The sequence below is a fragment of the Austrofundulus limnaeus genome, unplaced genomic scaffold, assembly GCF_001266775.1.
Source record: "Austrofundulus limnaeus strain Quisiro unplaced genomic scaffold, Austrofundulus_limnaeus-1.0 Scaffold82, whole genome shotgun sequence".
Lineage (NCBI taxonomy): Eukaryota > Metazoa > Chordata > Actinopteri > Cyprinodontiformes > Rivulidae > Austrofundulus > Austrofundulus limnaeus.
This window is the reverse complement of record NW_013952484.1, coordinates 1,738,556-1,757,043: the sequence shown is the minus strand read 5'-3', so window position 1 is coordinate 1,757,043 and position 18,488 is coordinate 1,738,556. Positions and strand designations below refer to the sequence as shown.

Below are 18,488 nucleotides of genomic sequence, written 5' to 3'. Positions count from 1 at the left end.
ACCCACTTTGATGCATTTTTCAAATTTCGCCTTGGGGCGGAGTTATCTTTTCACAGGGGGGTAAGTTACACTTTAATGAAAAATCTACAACAAGCAAAAGAAAAGGACAAAGAAGCAGCCGAACTAGCAATCCTCAACAACTTTTTAATTTTTACACCAGAACCTAAAAGGTCTGTTTCAGGAAATCACATCCCCAGTAATTGACGGTTGTAAAATTAAGATGTAAAAAGATTCATACACCGCTAGTTGGCAGTGTTGTGCAAATATTGTACATGAATTATTGCGAGCTATAGTGTCAAATTGAACTTGCGCTTTAAAATTAGCTTCTGCTAGTTTTTCTATGGCATAAACGTTTTTGAAGTTGCTGACCTAAATATTTTCATAAGCGCTTTAGAAATTGCGGAGCCAATTTTTGGATTAGCGCTGCCCACCACTGATTGTTATGATACAAATAAGATAAGGACAAAACAGGCATGATGTTTTCTGATCAGCTAAGTCTGTGAAAGCAGAAATGCAACGCACCTCTCTGATTTGTCCTTTTTCAGTGCTTGCCTGTCCGACTGTGATTTTCCTCAAGAAACGATCATTCGTGTCAACAACTGAAAAACAAAATGTTACTTTAACTTACAGCAATAAATTCTATTTAATTTAACAGAAAAGGTGGTTTTGATGTCAAGCTACTTCCCTGAATTCACCACTGGAATCTAGCTAATAATCCATAACTACATGTAACAATAAATCCAGCACTGTTTGTAAAAAGGTCCTGGCTGATTGTAAAGGTTCTCTGAATCTAATGTTGTTACAAACAGCTGGGAACCATGTTAGTCAAACAGTTTCTACAGGGTCATTTGGTATATTGAAAGAAGGGGTGGAAAAACATGTTTCACGAGTACCAAGACTTGTCCAAATAGGTAAATCTGTTTTTATTCTGGAGGGTTTGTTTCTTAAATACTGGCCTTCGGACACCCTGAGGTAAATACCACATCAGTCACTGCCGAGCAGSATTTGATTCATCGACGGCTTTAAAACAACACGGCTGCCACAGCTGTAGTGTTTTACCAACCTCCCACAGTTACAGGCATTACGACATTACTTTCATTTAACATAAACCAATTACGTAACATTCATTATTTAAATGTTTTTATGCAATATTACACAAGAATGGAACAAAAGGTCATCGGCAAGAACTTCAGTTGTTTGTCAAAGTCTCTTTGATGTTAATATGACATTTATATTGCCTTTGACCAAGTCTCGGGTCAAGTCAGGCTGTCTTAACTCTGCTGTCTGAGACGATGAGCGATCTCCACTTCTGTCTGCCTGCTGTGCTGGGAGTTGTCTCAACATTTGGCGCTTTAGATTCAAAAGTGTCTCCACTTTTCTGTGCCAAGTCGCATACACACTGCAAAACCTGTCCATCTTACCAAGTTTTAAAATCTTATATCCAGCCAAAGTCTTTTTTATCTTGTTTTGAGACTGATTTACTAAACAAGAACTGATTGTGTAAGAATAATAATTTTGTTTTCAGAATGATTAAGATTATTTGTCTAGTTAGCCTAAAAATTTGACTTAAATCAAGTAAAAATACTTGGTAAGATTCTTGAAATACTTGATTTGAGTCCATTTTTTCTTACTTCAAGAATCAAGTAAAATTTTCTTACTCCATTGGCAGAAATTTTTGACTTAATTTGTCAAATTTTCAGACTAAGACAAATAACCTTACACATTCTGAAAACAAGATGATTATTCTTACACAAACAGTTCTTGTTTAGTAAATCAGTCTCAAAACAAGATCAAAAAAGACTTCTTGGCTGGATATAAGATTTTAAAACTTGGTTAGATGGACAGTTTTTGCAGTGTTCTTTTTAAACGAGTTAAGAGAGAAGCTGAGCTCAGTGACACATAACTAACATGTCAAGTACATTTCTTTTATTATTCAAATAAATTGATTTTGATGTTATTTTGCAACAAAAAAGTCACTTTTAGTGACCAGAGGCCAGAAGATATCATGGTAAAAGTGTAGGTTTCGCAGCAGACTAAAGGTGGAACTAAAAACAAATCCTTAGTTAGACCTATAAACTTGTAGATACCTCTCTGCCAGGTGATTTTGGACGGATCAAGATCCAAACGTACGAAGGCGCTGACTTCTTCTGGTGTGAGAGATGCAGGATCTGATTTATCAATACCGAGACGCTGAAATGGGAAAGAAAATACAGACTCAAAGTATTTTAAGAGAGAGAAAAAAAAAGAGTGGCTCATATTTCTGTGTCCACCCTTCGGTTCCTGCAGCTACAGATAACAGAGATTTATCCCATATTCACATTAAGAAGTTCACCAGCTGGAAAATATCTCCAGAGAACATAAAATAAATCCAGAACAAATGACTACAAGATGACAATATTACAGGTTCAAATGTTCAGTGGGAGTGTTCTGCTAACTCTCTCATTCTTTCCATAAAGAAAGTTTGGGCTTTTTAACATCTTATCAAAGAGACTTTCATACAACAGAATAAACACTGAGCCGACTGACGCTCACCTCCCTCTCATGTCCCCGACTTCATAACATTAGTCAAACAGTCTTCCTTTAGGTTATATATCAGCTATAAGCATGACAAGTGTGAGGTTGTAGCAGAGAAATAAAGCTACATTTAAAAATAGACTGAGGCCCCCTAGTGAAAAAACAAAAACATTTCTTAAGAGCATTTCATACTGCTGCCTTTTTATTAACTGTGCCGACACTTCCTCTTAGAACTGTAGTGTTTGGACTTACATGCAGCCTGGAGATCTGGATGGGAGAGAACCTTCTGACTCCGTTCACTGCAGGAACCAGTCTACTGAAAAGGGCCTTGACAGAATAAGAGAAAACAAGTATTTTGTCACTTTCATGCAAATATAATAGCATTTAATAAACTTTATGTTAATGCTACAGCAGAAAACTTTATTTTCTTTCTGAAGTTCTGAAATTTCAAAAACAAATTCACAAATGTATGTAAAAAAAACATATTTTTACACTGGATCATCAGAACGACTGGTTTTTATGAAACTTTACAGTCACCTTGTCTGATTGTGTTTTCTCATGGAGCATCCTGGCATCGATGGCTGCTGCCACCAGGTTATTGGCTGCTGTGATGGCATGGATGTCACCAGTCAGATGCAGATTAAACTATGAGAAAAATGGATAAAAAAGGCATAATGAAAAAAAAAAAAACAGAACAGAAATGTTCACATAACAGATTAGTAGGATATAAAATGTCTGTTCTTATATAAAATGTTTGGTAATACACTGCATGTTAAGCTTCCAACAGGTTATAGAAAAATGATGAACGAGTCCTTTAAAAGGAAATAAGTTGTGCCAGTGTGGTAAAAGGATGAGAACTTTATGTCTGCAGCTGTGTCACATATCTCCCTCCCTTTTCTTTTCTTTATGGACAGTGTCTGGGGTTGTGAATTTAGGGGCTGGGAATATGTGCGTGTTCTTTTATAGTGAATATCTGCGTGTCTTGTGTCTTTGAAGCATGCCAAATTTCAACTAGGGAACTCTGTGAAGCCGTCTGCACGTCTTACCTCCTCCATGGGTATGACCTGGGCATAGCCCCCTCCTGCAGCTCCCCCTGGGCACAAAGGAGAGGTAAAACAGTCAGAGCAAGACAACAGGACAAGGACTTTCAAAAGGAGCAATGCTGAGTGTTGGACTCAAAATGAACTACTCCACCCGAGAGAAAAATTTATCAAAGTATGAAACATTAGCCTCACGCTGAGACAGAATGTTTTTCACATTGTAACTTTGAACATTCCTAACTTCATGATTAGGCACCAGAGTCTCGGCCTTCCATGTTTCACTCCAATTCGTAAAAACAAATCAATTATTGATATGAAAGGCAACATACAAAACTTTCTTTGAGTCTTTTTTTTTTCAGAACAGTATTTCAAATGCTCATCGTTCTTGAAGAGACTGAAATGTCCACCTTGATAAAATTTACCAAAAGGCAGGGAGATAAAGACAACTTTCAGAGATCACACAATGCTAGATGACAACTTGTGTATTCACTGCTGACCTTTAACCCCAAAAGTGGGGCCCTGGGAAGGCTGTCTGAGACAAGCGAAGGAGTTGAGCTTGAGGTGGGCAGACATGGCCTGGACTAGACCGATGGTCACCGTGCTTTTACCCTCACCCAGTGGTGTTGGAGTTATACTGGAAACACAAACAAGGGAACATTTTCGACTTTCAATTTGTTATATTTTCTCACCTTAAAATGTATTTTTTTCTCCTTGTCTTTTAACTCAGATGTTGTTTTTTATGATTTTAGCCTTTTGTTATTTTTATTGTTTTAATCGATTTAATTGTTTTATGCTTGCTAGAACTTTATGTTTTGAATTTTTGTGTTTTTCTTTGTTCTTTAAAGAGCCTGTGACATCAGTTTTTTTTAATGATACAAATGTTTTTTGAAAGATAACTCTGAGAACATTTTACAAAATAATTTTCATGCTACTGAGATGAACAGCTGTTGAGATACTTGCATGTGAAGTAACAGGAAGTGATGCCAAAGGGGAATGTCTGTATGAAAAYAGAGCTAAGCTAAAATGCTCAACAGCCCAGACTGTGGAGAGGAATCTATGGGGTGCCGTTTGTAAAGTTACACAGTCAAAAATTATGTTCTAGATTATTCTGAGATGCTATCAGACAGAAACAAACAAACAAAAAAAAAGAGTGAGAGTTCAAATCATAATGTTTCAATAAACAAAGATCAGTGAGTTCTTTTTCTTAAAGGAGTTCCCCTTTGATGTCACTTCCTGTTTCCCTTTTGCYGAGCCAAATTCAAAAGAAAATAGGTCAGTAATGTGTCCAAAAGTGTAAAATAATGTGTGGTATGACAAGTTTCTTAAACAGAAGGATGYTTTCTTTGACTTTTTGTATCTGAAGGATAAGCATGTCACAGACACTTTAATGGTGTTTGGTACTTTGGCCAATAGTGGTGTTTTTACAGTGCTTTAGAAATAAAGTTGTATTGCATTGTACAAATTACAAATTGAAAGTAGGGCTTAATAATATTAAAAAAAAAAACTTGWGCTGTGCAGTATCCTGCATTTTTCTCCATTTCTCATTATTGTCATCTTTACACTGTTGTGAGCATCAAGGCCAGTGAGAGTCTGCTGGATTCAACAAATACATTAACATATAGAATATAAATGCATAATAAAAATTAATGGCCTATAAGAAAAAAAACATGATTTATTGATTTACTGCAGTCTTTTGAGCCACTGTAATATTGATATTGCACCCATTGAGAGTGCAATAATAATAAGTTTGTAGCTCTAATTAATGAAAGTCAATAAAGTAGTTCCTTGTGAGACAAAGTGAAGTGTATCACACCCACCCGGCAACAAGGACATATTTGCCATYGGGCTGTGATTGGAGGCGATTTAACAGGGACAGCTGGACTTTGGCTTTGTTCCTGCCGTAAGCTTCAAGCTCCTCCGGCAGCAAACCAATTTCCTCAGCGAGCTGATCCACAGGTTTAGGTGTCTGGGCTCTGGATATTTGTATGTCACTGRTTTAACAGACAAAAACAAATGTCTTAACAAAACAACAATCTGATATATTTTAAAGCACTCTGGAATCTTTGACACAATCAYATACTACATTTAACTACATCAGCATCAAATTCAACTGAGCCTATCAGGGTGAATCTTTACCTTGGCACGGGGGTCAGGGGTTGCAGTTTGAGGTTTCGGAGATGCCAGGGTCTGTACTGCTGCTTCTGGAGCCATCGACTGCAGCTATGTATCACATTCTGATCGAATTGTTTTTAAAACAAAGAAGATCACAGAGGGTTAGTTTTAAAAATGAGCTCTCTGAGATAAATACTGTGGGCTATGGGGTCCCACAAGGATCTGTGCTTGGCCCCTTGCTATTCTCCCTCTATCTTCTGCCTCTTGGTCTTCTTTTGCTCATTTTAACGTGGCTTTCATTGTTATGCTGATGATTTGCAACTGTATATGCCTTTTTCAATTGGAAACTGCACTGACCTATCTAACCTTACAACCTGCTTTACTAAAACAAGGAAATACAATCATATCACTCCGGTGTCGTCTTCTCTCCACTGGCTGCCCTGCCATGTTCGTGCAGACTTCAAAGTGCTGCTTCTCACCTATAAGGCCTTACATGGCCTAGCGCCTCCCTACCTTTCAGACCTTCTCCACACTTTTCTTTTGTGCCCCTTTTTTGTGGAATGATCTCCCTCAAGACATCAGGTTGGCCTGCTCAGTGGATGTTTTTAAAGCTAAATTAAAGACCCACCTGTACACCTTGTCTTATGTGTCTTAAATTTTACATTTGTATTTTATCCATTTTCAATGTTTTATTTGTTCTTACAACTTTTTATACTGATTTTTATCTTTTTGTAACTGTTCAGCACTTTGTTTGAAAGCACTTTATAAATAGTTATTATTATTTATTATTACAATTATTATTATTATTAAAAAGGAAAAAGATTATGGACTATCAAAGTGTAGGAGGCATTAAACAGAAAGTAGGTAAAAGGGTAGTGGTTAAAATGAGACCTACYTGTGATCTGTAAGCAGCTGTGAGGTATCCTAAACCAGATCTTGAGGACAAACCAGTGCCATCATCTAAAATGAAAAATACAAGCCAAACATACAAACATAGTAAGTGAGAAGACTCCACAGAAAATGAGCGTATAATAACCTCAGAGGGTCTAACAGCAACCAGACTGAAGATGTTTTGACTTTTTGTTTAAGTACTCATCAAATGCAACATTAATTAGCTGTACCCGACACCACTGTCGACTCGCAGCGAATGATAACGGTCTCTGGTCGGGCCCAGGTGGGCGGAACATCCATGTTTCCTGCACCTAACAGAACCACCACATCCGAATGCATCACCTGATGGAAAAACAAGYAAATAAAGCAGAGAATATATACAGTTTTGCCTTTTATGTRCATATATGGAAAACATAAACAACCGACAAGTCTCAAAAAACTTAAAATACACAGTTAGCTTCTAACCAGTAAAACTATTTGCTCCAGCTTTATTACAAATGATGGTGTTGTACTTTAAAAAGCAAAACACTGACTCCTTGTGGTCACTCATTAAAACTGCAAACGTTGACTGAAAAGCAATAAATGTTTAGATTCATACACTTCACAAAAGATAAAAACAATGAGAAGCTGAAGTGTATCACAAACTGCATTTATGTTATTTAAAAAAATTATTTAATACAATTAAACAAACCTGCTTCTGCAAACTCTTGGAGTTCCAATGACTTGTATCTGCCACCATGCCACCTCTTTCAATCAGGCATTGTAGGGTCAACCTGAGGGGTCCTTCTCCAACCAACAACACAGATTTCTCTTTCAAAGGAGCATCTGTAGAAATTTTTTAAATATGTTCAACAAATGGCAAACCATACTTTAGGCTTAAGCTGCATGTAAATAAAATAAAAGAATATCACAATAAATCAACAGCTGAACAATGTTCTTCATTGATTAAACAAGTGGCTTGTGTAAAGGTTTTTACTATATTTACCTTCACACACTCAAAATATCACTCATAAATCTGTTGTTCGTAAAGAAACATGAAGGACAACTGTAACTATTATAGGAACAATTTACACATTAATATTTTTCTGAATAAATAAATAAGGCCAAGCATCTTTGCTAACTGGTGTTAGCAATTCACAACATTAAAAAATTACTGTATGCTTCAGTTAGATCACACGTTCCCACCAAAAAAAAATACATTCTTCAAAAACATGTTTGCTTTGATTTTTTTTAAAGAAAACTGTAACAACTTCTTATCCGAGTACACAAAGCTGCTGATTAAAAAAAACGATTAAACACAGATCTTAACACGCCACAGTGATGCTGACGTCAGAGCTCCATTCAGCACAGTACATCCAATTTCATGTACTATAGATGTGTACACACGAGGATACCTTTAAAAACATCCAGAGGAAGTCGTTTGCTCAATATTGTTTATGCTTTTCACAGTCCGGCCTCGGTATCTGTTTTCAGTAACAGCAGAAGTTAGACCTTATCACTGCATCCTCTCGGGTTATATCTCTGTGCTCGAGTGTGTTAGTTCATGACAGGGTCAAAGCAGGTTTACAAAAGTACAAATCTTACGACTTAAAAACAGCAACGTATCAATGAAAGGAAAAAAAGCCAAGTAAAGCCAGACCAAAAATATGAGCTTTTGACGGTAGTTGATGTAAAACAATATGTTAAATTGAACCATTCTGCAGTTGCAAACATGCATCTCCCAACATAAAAAGCTAGGTGAAAAAATAAAATAAAATAAAATAAATAAATAAACTCACCATGTTTCCCCAGCAGATCTAAAATAGCACCAGCTGTAGGAGGCACAAAACTTTTACTCAGGTCTCCTCGCAACAAACGGCCCATGTTCAAATCTGTCAGGCTGTAATAAAACAAAAACACACTGAAATGTTTATAAAAACATTTAGAATATTACATTTCTTGGAAATTAATAATTTTTTACACCCTAAAACATTTCGGCWTGGTGATTTATTTCCATGTTAGCAATACTTCAGCTATAACCACGGCATCTTCATAGGTAAACATGCCGACTTCAGCAGGATTTTACCCATCGACATCCTTCTCCGGACTGAGCGTGTCGAGCACTCGACTGGTGAGAGAAGCCGGAGGGAGGTGGAGGCAGACCCCGTGCACTTTAGGGTCGCTGTTGAGCTTCAGCAACTCTGCTACAATCTAGAACAGAAAATGAGTGACAAAATAAATTATAATTTGTGGTTAAACAGCATTAAAAGCTACTGTTACAGTTACACAAAACTTATAAGGAGCTGAAGAGCAAAACCACTGTGATCAGATGCTGCACAAAGAAACAAAAGCTTAGTAAATTGTGTGTAAACTTGCTAAAAAATACTGTTAATTAAAAGCTTCGGACAATTTCACTTACCTCATCTTCGTGGCACTCCTCTGCCAAACAAATCTGAGTGACATTCAGGCCGATCTAATAACAAAAACGTATTTACTTACAGCTAAGGGTTGATTTTTGTCAAATTTGTACAAAAATGTAAAAAAAATTAAATCTTATAATGGAAGTGTCAAAAAGATACCTTGCATGCAATTTTCTTATTGATCTCCAAAAAGCCGTGATCTTCACCTGACTTTGAGTTGAAAAAATAAAAATAAATAAATAAAATGGAGGCCAGATAGCTTAATAATGTCCGTAAAATGAAACATGACAAACATCAAAAGGTCTATTGAGATAAATTAAGTCTTATCAAATAACATTCAGTCATGTAATACCGTATTTTTTGGACTATAAGCCGCTACTTTTTTTCCTGAACTTTGAACTATGCGATTTATAATCCGGTGAGGCTTATACGTGGGTTTTTTTCTTCAGCCACCAGGGGGCTCTTATGCTGCATTTGCTTCAACCACTCTCTTCAAAAAAAAAAAAGAAAGGAAAAAAAAAAGAAGAAAAAAGCGATCGCTTCCAGAGCCGACTGTTGTACCAGCAAGCAGCGATTTAAAGATAGTCAATGGCCAAAAACTCATAAAAGGGGATAAAACAGACATTTTTCACGGTGGAATCTGACTGATAAAAACTTTGGAGCTTAATCCAGGACCAGTTTGTGGATAAACGTCGAGTGAAGAGCYGCTGACTTTTTTTTCCTCATTGCACTCCCCGGGGAAGGAATCCCATGCAGTGACGTATGCTGGAGCGGGAGGGCTTTCCCAGCAGCTCGGCTCGGGGTTTCTCGGGGGAACTATGAAAGGTCAGTGCGAAAACAAACGCCGAACAACCACGTGACGGCGCATCAACCAGTCGACAGCCGAGCGACCATACTGTAGCGCCATTTTGTTTTAGCTAGTAGCAGACACGACACGACGGATCTTCGTCAGACACGATATTGGACCGTATGTGGGCCCACATCACGGATTCAGTGAAAGCAGCCATCAAGAAAACAAACTCAATTCCTGCTGTTATTCCTGGAGGTACAACAAAGTTTTTGCAACCCCTGGACATCAGTGTGAATCGTGCATTTAAAGCAGCACTCAGGGCTGAATGGGAGGCTTGGATGACTGACGGGGATAAATCATTCACAAAAACTGGCCGAATGCGAAGAGCGTCATTTCCTGATGTCTGCCAGTGGATCCTAACAGCGTGGAGCAGAGTGAACGAGTCCACCATCACCAATGGGTTCTGAAAGGCTGGACTGCTACGTGAAGAAAGCACCACAGCTTCAGAGCCAGCATTACCCGGGAGGACAACAGATACCGCTGTGTGACGCAGCTTTTCTCAGCTTGTTTAACTCCGACACTGAAGAGGAGGACTTCGATGGTTTCAGTGCGCTGGAGGAAGATGAATGAGACGTTTTGTTGGACCAGAAACTGTTAAAGAAAACTACCAAAATAAGGTCAGTTAAATGATCCGTATTCCTCCGAACTTTAATTCCTAAAGGTTTGCTTTTTATTTTTTTGATGCTGAATTCACTTTTTTGACGACAATTTTGGGTGTACTGTTTTTTTTATGTTGCGGGTGCGGCTTATAGTCCTGTGCGGCTTATAGTCCGAAAAATACGGTAAACTGATTTTTGTGCTACATCTATAGTATTTATGTTTGGCTTTACGTTACCTGGAGAATTGCTAACAACGGCTGGATTTCTGGGTTTCTTCTCAGCAGAGTCACCATTGCTTCTTTAGCACTCTGAACCACCTCCCTTAAAAAAAGAAAAAAAGATAGTTAACTCTATCCAATCACCCACAAATATTTATACACTAGCATGAATACAGAACATAAACCTGATGAATATAGAAGCTAATTGGTTCCAAAACCAGTAAATGGTAAACAGACACTTTTGGTTCAAAATACGTATAAGCTGCTTGTCGATAGAAAACACTCCCAATAAATACAAAAAAAGTATAAATCAGTAAAAATATGTGCATTAGCTGTGATTTCATGAATTAATCAACAGAAACAAGTTAGTTACTTGCAAATTACATCAAATATTTGTGAAATAATGTTTACCCTGTATTAATGTTTTAAAAATAATTCATTTAAACTTGGGGAATAAATAATGGGAAACAGAAAACTACAAGCAGACTGAGGCCAACTGCAAATACATTTACTATCTAAAAGTTATACAAAACAATCACAATTATAAACAGGAACATTATGAAAATACATATGTAAATAAAACTGGAMTGATAAAATGTTTAAAAACTGATCTGAGATAAAGAAATTATACATTTTGAGGGTGCAAACCGTTCAGCCTGCTATAATCCATGTAGAATCTACACGGTATCTACTAATTTATGAACTATATCAACTGTGCATGATTTTGTATTACAAAATCATTTCATATTTTCTGCAGGAACAGCTGAGTTCGCTTGTGTATTTATTATTATTGTATGCTTTTACTTTGTTTTTGTAAATGTGGCTCCCTGAGTATTTACCACAGTGCTTTCTCAAGCAGAAAAATCACAACTTAGTGGGAAAAGTCAAGAGTTACTGACCATAAATGTAAATATGGGCTTCATCAAGCAAACTACTTGCAATGTCTAATTGTTAGTAATTATTACACACATAAAATATTATATTGTTTCAAATGGAAATAAGCTTTATGCTTTATTGTGTTATCCATTTGTGTAAATGTTATTGTGTATTATATGCAGTACCATTTACATGATGAATAATGCCAGCCACAGTTTTCTACTTCCGGTATATTTTCAGAGCAACAACAGAGGGAGGTTACATCAGTTGGCTCGAGTCTCTGATCATTCGGAAGCACGTGCAGAACTGGCTTTTAGCCAAAAGAGACAAAAGCCTCGCGCTATTTATCACTCGGTCAATTTACGTACATAAAAAAACAAATATCAGTCAAATAAATTAAACTCATACAAGTTTTCTGTCTTACTTGTTGTACTTGGACCAGTTTTCTTCTTGTTTTTCGAAGTTAATAGTTAATGTTGGGCTGGTCCCGCTGCTGCTGCTGGAGGTAGCGCGAACACACAGGGTCATCCGGTTATCGGTCAACCCAACCGGTAAGCATCTCCGCGACAGACCGCTGAATCTGCTTCCCTGACGGGATGTGTACAGTSGAAGACTTCCACAAGCGCTGCGAATTGTTGACAACTTCATGGTCCCCTGTGTTTTCTTCCTCCGCTTGTTGCTCCACAGACAGTAAAAGTTCCTCGAGGAGAAAGGAAAAAATGAGGTTGAGCTGATGGATGTGCGTCGTGTTCAGGGGCAGTCGGAAATTCAAAAACGCTCACGAACAATCTGAAGAGAAAGGCGCTTTTTATGGGAGGAACGTAAGGATTTCACGTAGTCAGTGTACAGCCTATCATACGGCAAAATTTTGAAAATATTGCAAATTTAATCACTGCTGCTGAGTCATTTGGTTTGACGAAAACACGCCCCCCTATTCCACAGTCATCGGAAGCTGGTTGCAGAAAATCCGAGGGGTCCCTGAAGTAGAACGTTAATTAGGCTTTTGTTTTGTTTAATTTACCTGAGAATTAGAAAACTATTTCTAGTTGTATAGGTTCACTTGAGATTTAAGTTGTGATTCAAAGGGGGCACCTTCAAGCTTATTGGAAGTCTGAGATGCACATTCTAGTTGGGCCATTAAAAAACGCCTTTTTTTAAATATTACTTTTGGTTAAAAAAATGTTTCATATTTTACAGGTTAAAATTTGCAATAGTTCTTTTTCAACCAGTCATATTTCATTACAATGTCCACACACATTAAATGGCTTATTTTTCTCCTATGACTGATAAAAGTAACTCAGATTATTGTAAATTGTAAACAGTGCCCTACAAAATGACATATAGCGGGTATTGAACACGTCAACGTTTTTCTCAGTAAATATATTACTAGAGGTGCTAATGACATGAAATTTTCACCAGATGTCGGTAACAACCCAAGTGATCCATACATACAAWGAAATCAAACCATAAATGTCCAGAAATGAAGKTATTTGTAATAATGTGGAATGGCACAGGGAAAAAGTATTGAACACATGAAGAAAGGGAGGTGTAAAAAGGCATGGAAAGCCAAGACACCAGCTGAACTCTCTCAGTAATTAGAAAGCAAGCCTGCCCCTTGTCAGTGGAGGTTAATATCAGCTGGTTCAGTCCCAGATGATGGCCAGGTATCACACAAGAACCATCTGATGATGGGTAAAAGTAAAGAGCTCTCTCAAGACCTTCACAACCTTGTGTGGTGAGCGTGCATACAGGCCATGGTGGTTCAGTGCATTACTTATTGTTTTCTTTGAAACAAACGTACCTGCTAATTCCAGGTCTTTCTGAAGCTCTCCACAAGTGGTCCTTGGCTCTTGGACAACTCTTCTGATAATTCTTTTCACTCCTCTGTCAGAAATCTTGTGAGGAGCACCTGGTCGTGGTCGGTTTATGGTGAAATAATGTTCTTTCCACTTCTGAATTATGGCCCCAACAGTGCTCACTGGAACCTTCAGAAGTTTAGACATTCTTCTGTAACCGATGCCATCATTATGCTTTGCAACAATAAGGTTGTGAAGGTCTTGAGAGAGCTCTTTATTTTTACCCATCATCAGATGGTTCTTGTGTGATACCTGGCCATCATTTGGGACTGAACCAGCTGATATTAACTTCCACTGACAAGGGGCAGGCTTGTTTTCTAATTACTGAGAGAGTTCAGCTGGTGTCTTGGCTTTCCATGCCTTTTTACACCTCCCTTTCTTCATGTGTTCAATACTTTTTCCCTGTACCATTCCACATTATTATAAATAACTTCATTTCTGGACATTTATGGTTTGATTTCTTTGTATGTATGGATCACTTGGGTTGTTACCGACATCTGGTAAAAATTTCATGTCATTAGCACCTCTAGTAATATATTTACTGAGAAAAATGGTGACATGTTCAATACTTATTTTACCCGCTGTATTGTCTGACACTGTTATGCAAAGTCTTTTTGTGAGGTAGTCCGCAATTAAAGCATAATGACACATCTCTGATGACACTGATGGTGGTCAGAGGGTCCGGTGGCGCCGGTGCATGGCAGCCCCACCTCTGTCAGTGTGCCCCAGGGCAGCTGTGGCTACAGTGTAGTTTGCCATCATCAGTGTGTGAATGTGAGTGTGAATGGGTGAATGTCTGTTAGTGTAAAGCGCTTTGGGGGTCCAGAGGGACTTGAAAAGCGCTCTATAAGTTCAGTACCATTTACCATTTACCATTACCATCTCATCCATACTCATTCTTTTTTATTGAGCAATATAAGACATAAAAGCTAAACAGAATAATAAAAAATAATATACTTGAAATCATAATTGACATTTTCTAACAAAGAGGACACAATACACTAAATTTAAAAACAATTTTCAGATTTTCTAAAAAGCTAATGTATTTATTTGATCACTTAGAGGAGAAATATACTGATTACAAATAAATACTTGCCATTTTTAAAGGCCTACTATAAACTTGAATTAAGTCAGCTTCACAAACTTATCAACAAATCCAAAGTAATGTTTCAACTATAGCCTATGGGTAAAGACAAGGCAAAAATACACCTTAAATGAATGAGCTGACAATGGGAAATATAAACTATTAGTACATATTATTGATTAATTAGATTTATTTCATTGAAATATTTCGAATAAAATTAGAAATCCTTTCTTTGATGTATTTTGTTTTTGTGTGGTCATAGCAGTAAGTAACAATTGTTTCAATTAGTCTAAATAAAAATGTCCAAAATGTTTAAATATTTTTCCAGTATGTAGCTGACAGTAATTAATTGACATTTGTTGAACCGGGGTGGCAAATACTTGCTATGTATTTGCATATGTGTGTGTTTCCAAAAGGCAGGTTAAACCACATTATTTGGTTTTCATCCTCTCTCAAGAAAGTGAAGTCACTTGGGTGTGGTTGAGAAAATGTATTCACTTGTTTGTTTCAAAACAGGTTTGACTCTGCTTTTGACAAGGCTCAGTCATTAACCCCACCCAACCACCCAAAATGGTTTAATTTCCCCCTAACAGCAGCTCTAAAATCAAAACCATATGGTCAGAGAACTGCTCAGCTGCTGTGTACATCCAGTTCAATATACTGCTCACTGCACACATCGTTTAATGCTGCTGAAGCTACAGGCATCACCAAGACCAAACCAGCCTGACTTCATTCCACAAGTCAAGGTTTTTTTTTTTGTCATACGTGGCGTGGTGCAGTCAGTCGCTCTTATGAAAACCCTCAGAACAATTCCTCCTTTAGCGCCAAAGATAGCAGCTTTTTATGCATGAGGAGGAGGTTTGTTTTTCTGTTCAGTCTGGAGAGGTCGGCCTCAGAGCTGGAGGATGCTGCTGAGGTGCTGCAACCAGCCGACAAGGGACAACGTTTAACATCTTCGGATGAAACAGGTAACAAGCTTTCTTCTTTGTTTGGTAACCCAGGATCAGACTGATAAAACTTTATTAGTTTGTTACTGAGAAAGAAGACAAATGGCTGAATGACTGTCAACAAAGCATGCACATTTTTGGAAAAAGGGGTTCATTTGTCTAGGATTGTGTTGTATCTTCTTTTTGTTTTGTTTTTTAAACATTTAAAGCAAGCATTTGCCTTAAAGTTTATGCAAGGTTGTAGCCTGGTAAATTTGATCATGAAAGATTTTAAGCTAATTTCAGATCAGAGTTGAGTAAATTTTACAGAAAACAACAAAGCCAACAACAGTTTTCATTTCTAACTTAATAATGTTTCAACACTAGTTTTAAATGTAGCATCTACCTTTTTCTTAGCTTTGTCTTGATCACAGAAATACACGGCGGTACTAGATTTTGTTTTCAGCCAAGATCGGGGACAACAATTTTAGGCATGTTGGAGGAGATCAAACGATTAAATTTTCTTCTTTAATCTGATGGGCTGCTTGTGGTAAAGGTTAAAACAAATGCTTGGAGAAAGACGTCAGACTCATCAGAACATTTAAGAACCAGTTTGGTGAGAAAAGAAACTTCGGACTATTCTCTGGAAAACCTGTTGGGCTGCTGTTAGGTGCTGGTTGAGTTAGTCGTAGGAAGAAGGAAAAGGTTTTTTCATAACCATTTTATTGTTTTATTTGTTTTCAGACTTGTTTTTTTTAAGTTTGATTCCTGTATGTAATCTATTTTTCCTTAAAAAAAATAGTTATAGCATGCCTTGTGTAACTAAAATCACTGTTTCTTTCTCTTGACAGGTTAACTCTTTTGAGTGTTCAATGTGCTTCGAAGAAACAATAATCAGAACATCGTTTTGACCCTGTAGTCTTCACTTCTCCGGCTCAAACATGAGGGACCGACTGAGCAACCTGCAGGAGATGCACAGCGACGAAGCCGAGTCGCTGGAGTATCCCGAGTCCACCATGTCCGACTCCTTCAGTAATGTCGACCTGGAAGAAGAGCTGCCCCATGAGGCAGTCATCTTTGACAACAGCCCCGATCTGGACGATGTCTTTTCTCAGTCCCAGGACATCCACCGAGAGGTCCAGCTCATTCGCCTTGAGGTCAAGAGGCTCCGCGAGCAGAACTCCCGAATGCTCCAGGGTACGACCGCCATGAGCACAATCAAAGAGGACTCCAACGCCATCGGTGCCGACATAAAGAACAAGGCTGAAGGTGTCCTAGAACGTCTGCACAACATGGACGGAACGGCCCACAAGCTGGAAGAAAAGCACGGCTCAAACTCTGCCGTCACGCGCATCGCACGAACCCAGTACGCTTGCCTTAGTAACGGTTTTCGAGACGCCATGTTTGACTATAACGAGGCTGAGATGAGCCATCGGGAGAACTGCAAAGCCCAAATCATGAGGCAGATGGAGATCGTGGGGCGTGACGTGACGGACGAAGACCTGGAGGACATGATCGAGAAAGGTCAGCTGAGCGTCTTTACTGACAACGTCGTGAGCGAAGGCAAAACGGCCAAATCGGCTCTGTCCCAGATAGAGAAGCGGMACCAGGAGCTGATAGATTTGGAGAGCCGCATCAAGGGCATCCACGAGATTTTCCTGGACATTGCTCTGCTGGTGGAAGAGCAGGGCCCCATGATGAACTCTATCCAAACCAACGTTCAGAAAACCGACGCCACCTTACAAGACGCCCTGGTCAAACTCAGCAYGGCTAAACGCCACGACAAAAACAACCCATTTAAAAAGATGTTCTGCGGCTGCTTTCCGTGCTACAACTAAAGGACTGGGAACAAGAAACAGGTCAAGGGATACCGGCAATTGAAATGTCTAAAAAGGAAAATATGTCTTTGCTCTTATTGTCACAAAGTATTTATGTGGCGGTTGAAGAGTAAAAACATTTCTCAAGAAATAAAGTGAAGGCTTTAAAGAACAAATGAGTCAAGTAACAAAACTGTGGATCATGTGTCAAGACAATTTTAAATTATTTTCATATAGCTTTTAGAATTTTAGAGAATTTAACATGTTAAACACGGAAACGTTGAAGCCTGAGAAATACTTTCTGATGCAAGACAAGGTAACTGAAATGATCCTTTTCTTTGTAATCTCAAATTTGTTTTGAAGAAATCAACAGGTTCCACAATAAATGGAGCTGAGATTATGTGCGCCACCTTTTGATTGTAAACCTAGTGGCTGCTTTTGTTGGATACCATCTGTGGTGTTGTGTATATATTATAGAAGTATTAAACAATGACATGAGTCTATATTTATTTTTGTTTCGGTCAAAAACATAAAAGTTGATGAGATTTTGAATGAATCCTCGCTCCTAAAAACATACCACAAATATGAGAAATTATTTTATGTGGATAAAAGCCGTCAAATGATGATAATCCTTTTAGTTTTTCACACTGCTGGAATTAGTGTTGTAGTCAAGACCACCAAGACCAGAGTGTATCGAGACCGAGACAAGACCAAGACTTTTAGGGGCTGGACCAGGTTGAGACCAAGACAGAGGGAGGGCGAGACCAAATCGAGACCAAGACTGGAGACTAGACCTAGACCATCAAAAGGCCGGTCTTGAGTACTACAACACTGCCTGGAATTTCCTATTTTTTCCTGTGACACATAACACACATCTCCATGTCCCAGTGTTAGTCCAAGAATGGGCTCTGTCCTGGTCAGGGGCGGAGCCAGGGGGTGGCCAGGTGTGGCCATGGCCACCACAGACAAATCTTTGGCCACCCCATTGGCCACCCTGCTGTACACACCCCTTACACAGTGAAACAACTTTTAGGGGTGTAATAATCCTCCTGAACAGTTGGTGGCAGTATTTAACAGTTTGACACATCACCAAACTCTATCACTGAAGAAGAGTAATGACAAGGAAGTGATGGTTTTCTTTATAAACAGAACATATGCCTATGTAATCTGATTTATGGTGTCAACTTTTGGACTTATGGTGACAAAAAAATTTAAATTTTTTTATCACCATAACACAGTGTCATTTTATGCTATGAAGACTGCATGATGCTCTGTGTTTATTTATGAGTAGGTCTATCACTAGGGG

At 38.3% G+C, this 18,488-nt stretch overlaps 2 protein-coding genes across 3 annotated transcripts in view; one reads left to right on the top strand and one right to left on the bottom strand.

Annotated features, from left to right (window-relative positions):
* The window catches only part of mthfd1l (methylenetetrahydrofolate dehydrogenase (NADP+ dependent) 1 like), a 40,398-nt gene extending 28,150 nt beyond the window's left edge, over positions 1–12,248 (bottom strand). The window contains exons 1-17 of one of the 2 annotated variants that reach the window (XM_014011590.1): positions 11,924–12,248; positions 10,642–10,726; positions 9,116–9,166; positions 8,956–9,009; positions 8,623–8,747; positions 8,336–8,436; positions 7,249–7,382; positions 6,788–6,899; positions 6,562–6,626; positions 5,691–5,788; positions 5,372–5,545; positions 4,052–4,188; positions 3,561–3,607; positions 3,052–3,159; positions 2,767–2,841; positions 2,088–2,190; positions 523–599 (exon numbers count right to left, since the gene is read on the bottom strand). In XM_014011590.1, the coding sequence (XP_013867044.1) occupies positions 523–599; positions 2,088–2,190; positions 2,767–2,841; positions 3,052–3,159; positions 3,561–3,607; positions 4,052–4,188; positions 5,372–5,545; positions 5,691–5,788; positions 6,562–6,626; positions 6,788–6,899; positions 7,249–7,382; positions 8,336–8,436; positions 8,623–8,747; positions 8,956–9,009; positions 9,116–9,166; positions 10,642–10,726; positions 11,924–12,147 (1,770 nt within the window). In that variant the 5' untranslated portion in view covers positions 12,148–12,248. The remainder of the gene's footprint in view (positions 1–522; positions 600–2,087; positions 2,191–2,766; positions 2,842–3,051; positions 3,160–3,560; positions 3,608–4,051; positions 4,189–5,371; positions 5,546–5,690; positions 5,789–6,561; positions 6,627–6,787; positions 6,900–7,248; positions 7,383–8,335; positions 8,437–8,622; positions 8,748–8,955; positions 9,010–9,115; positions 9,167–10,641; positions 10,727–11,923) is intronic. The other variant, XM_014011591.1, reaches the window with a different exon arrangement.
* Positions 12,249–15,279: 3,031 nt separating this feature from the next.
* Positions 15,280–17,685, top strand: stx11b.1 (syntaxin 11b, tandem duplicate 1). Its single transcript, XM_014011592.1, has 2 exons — positions 15,280–15,407; positions 16,217–17,685. Exon 2 carries the CDS (start codon positions 16,307–16,309, stop codon positions 17,201–17,203), a length of 897 nt encoding a protein of 298 aa, XP_013867046.1. The 5' UTR covers positions 15,280–15,407; positions 16,217–16,306; the 3' UTR covers positions 17,204–17,685.
* Positions 17,686–18,488: the final 803 nt, after the last annotated feature.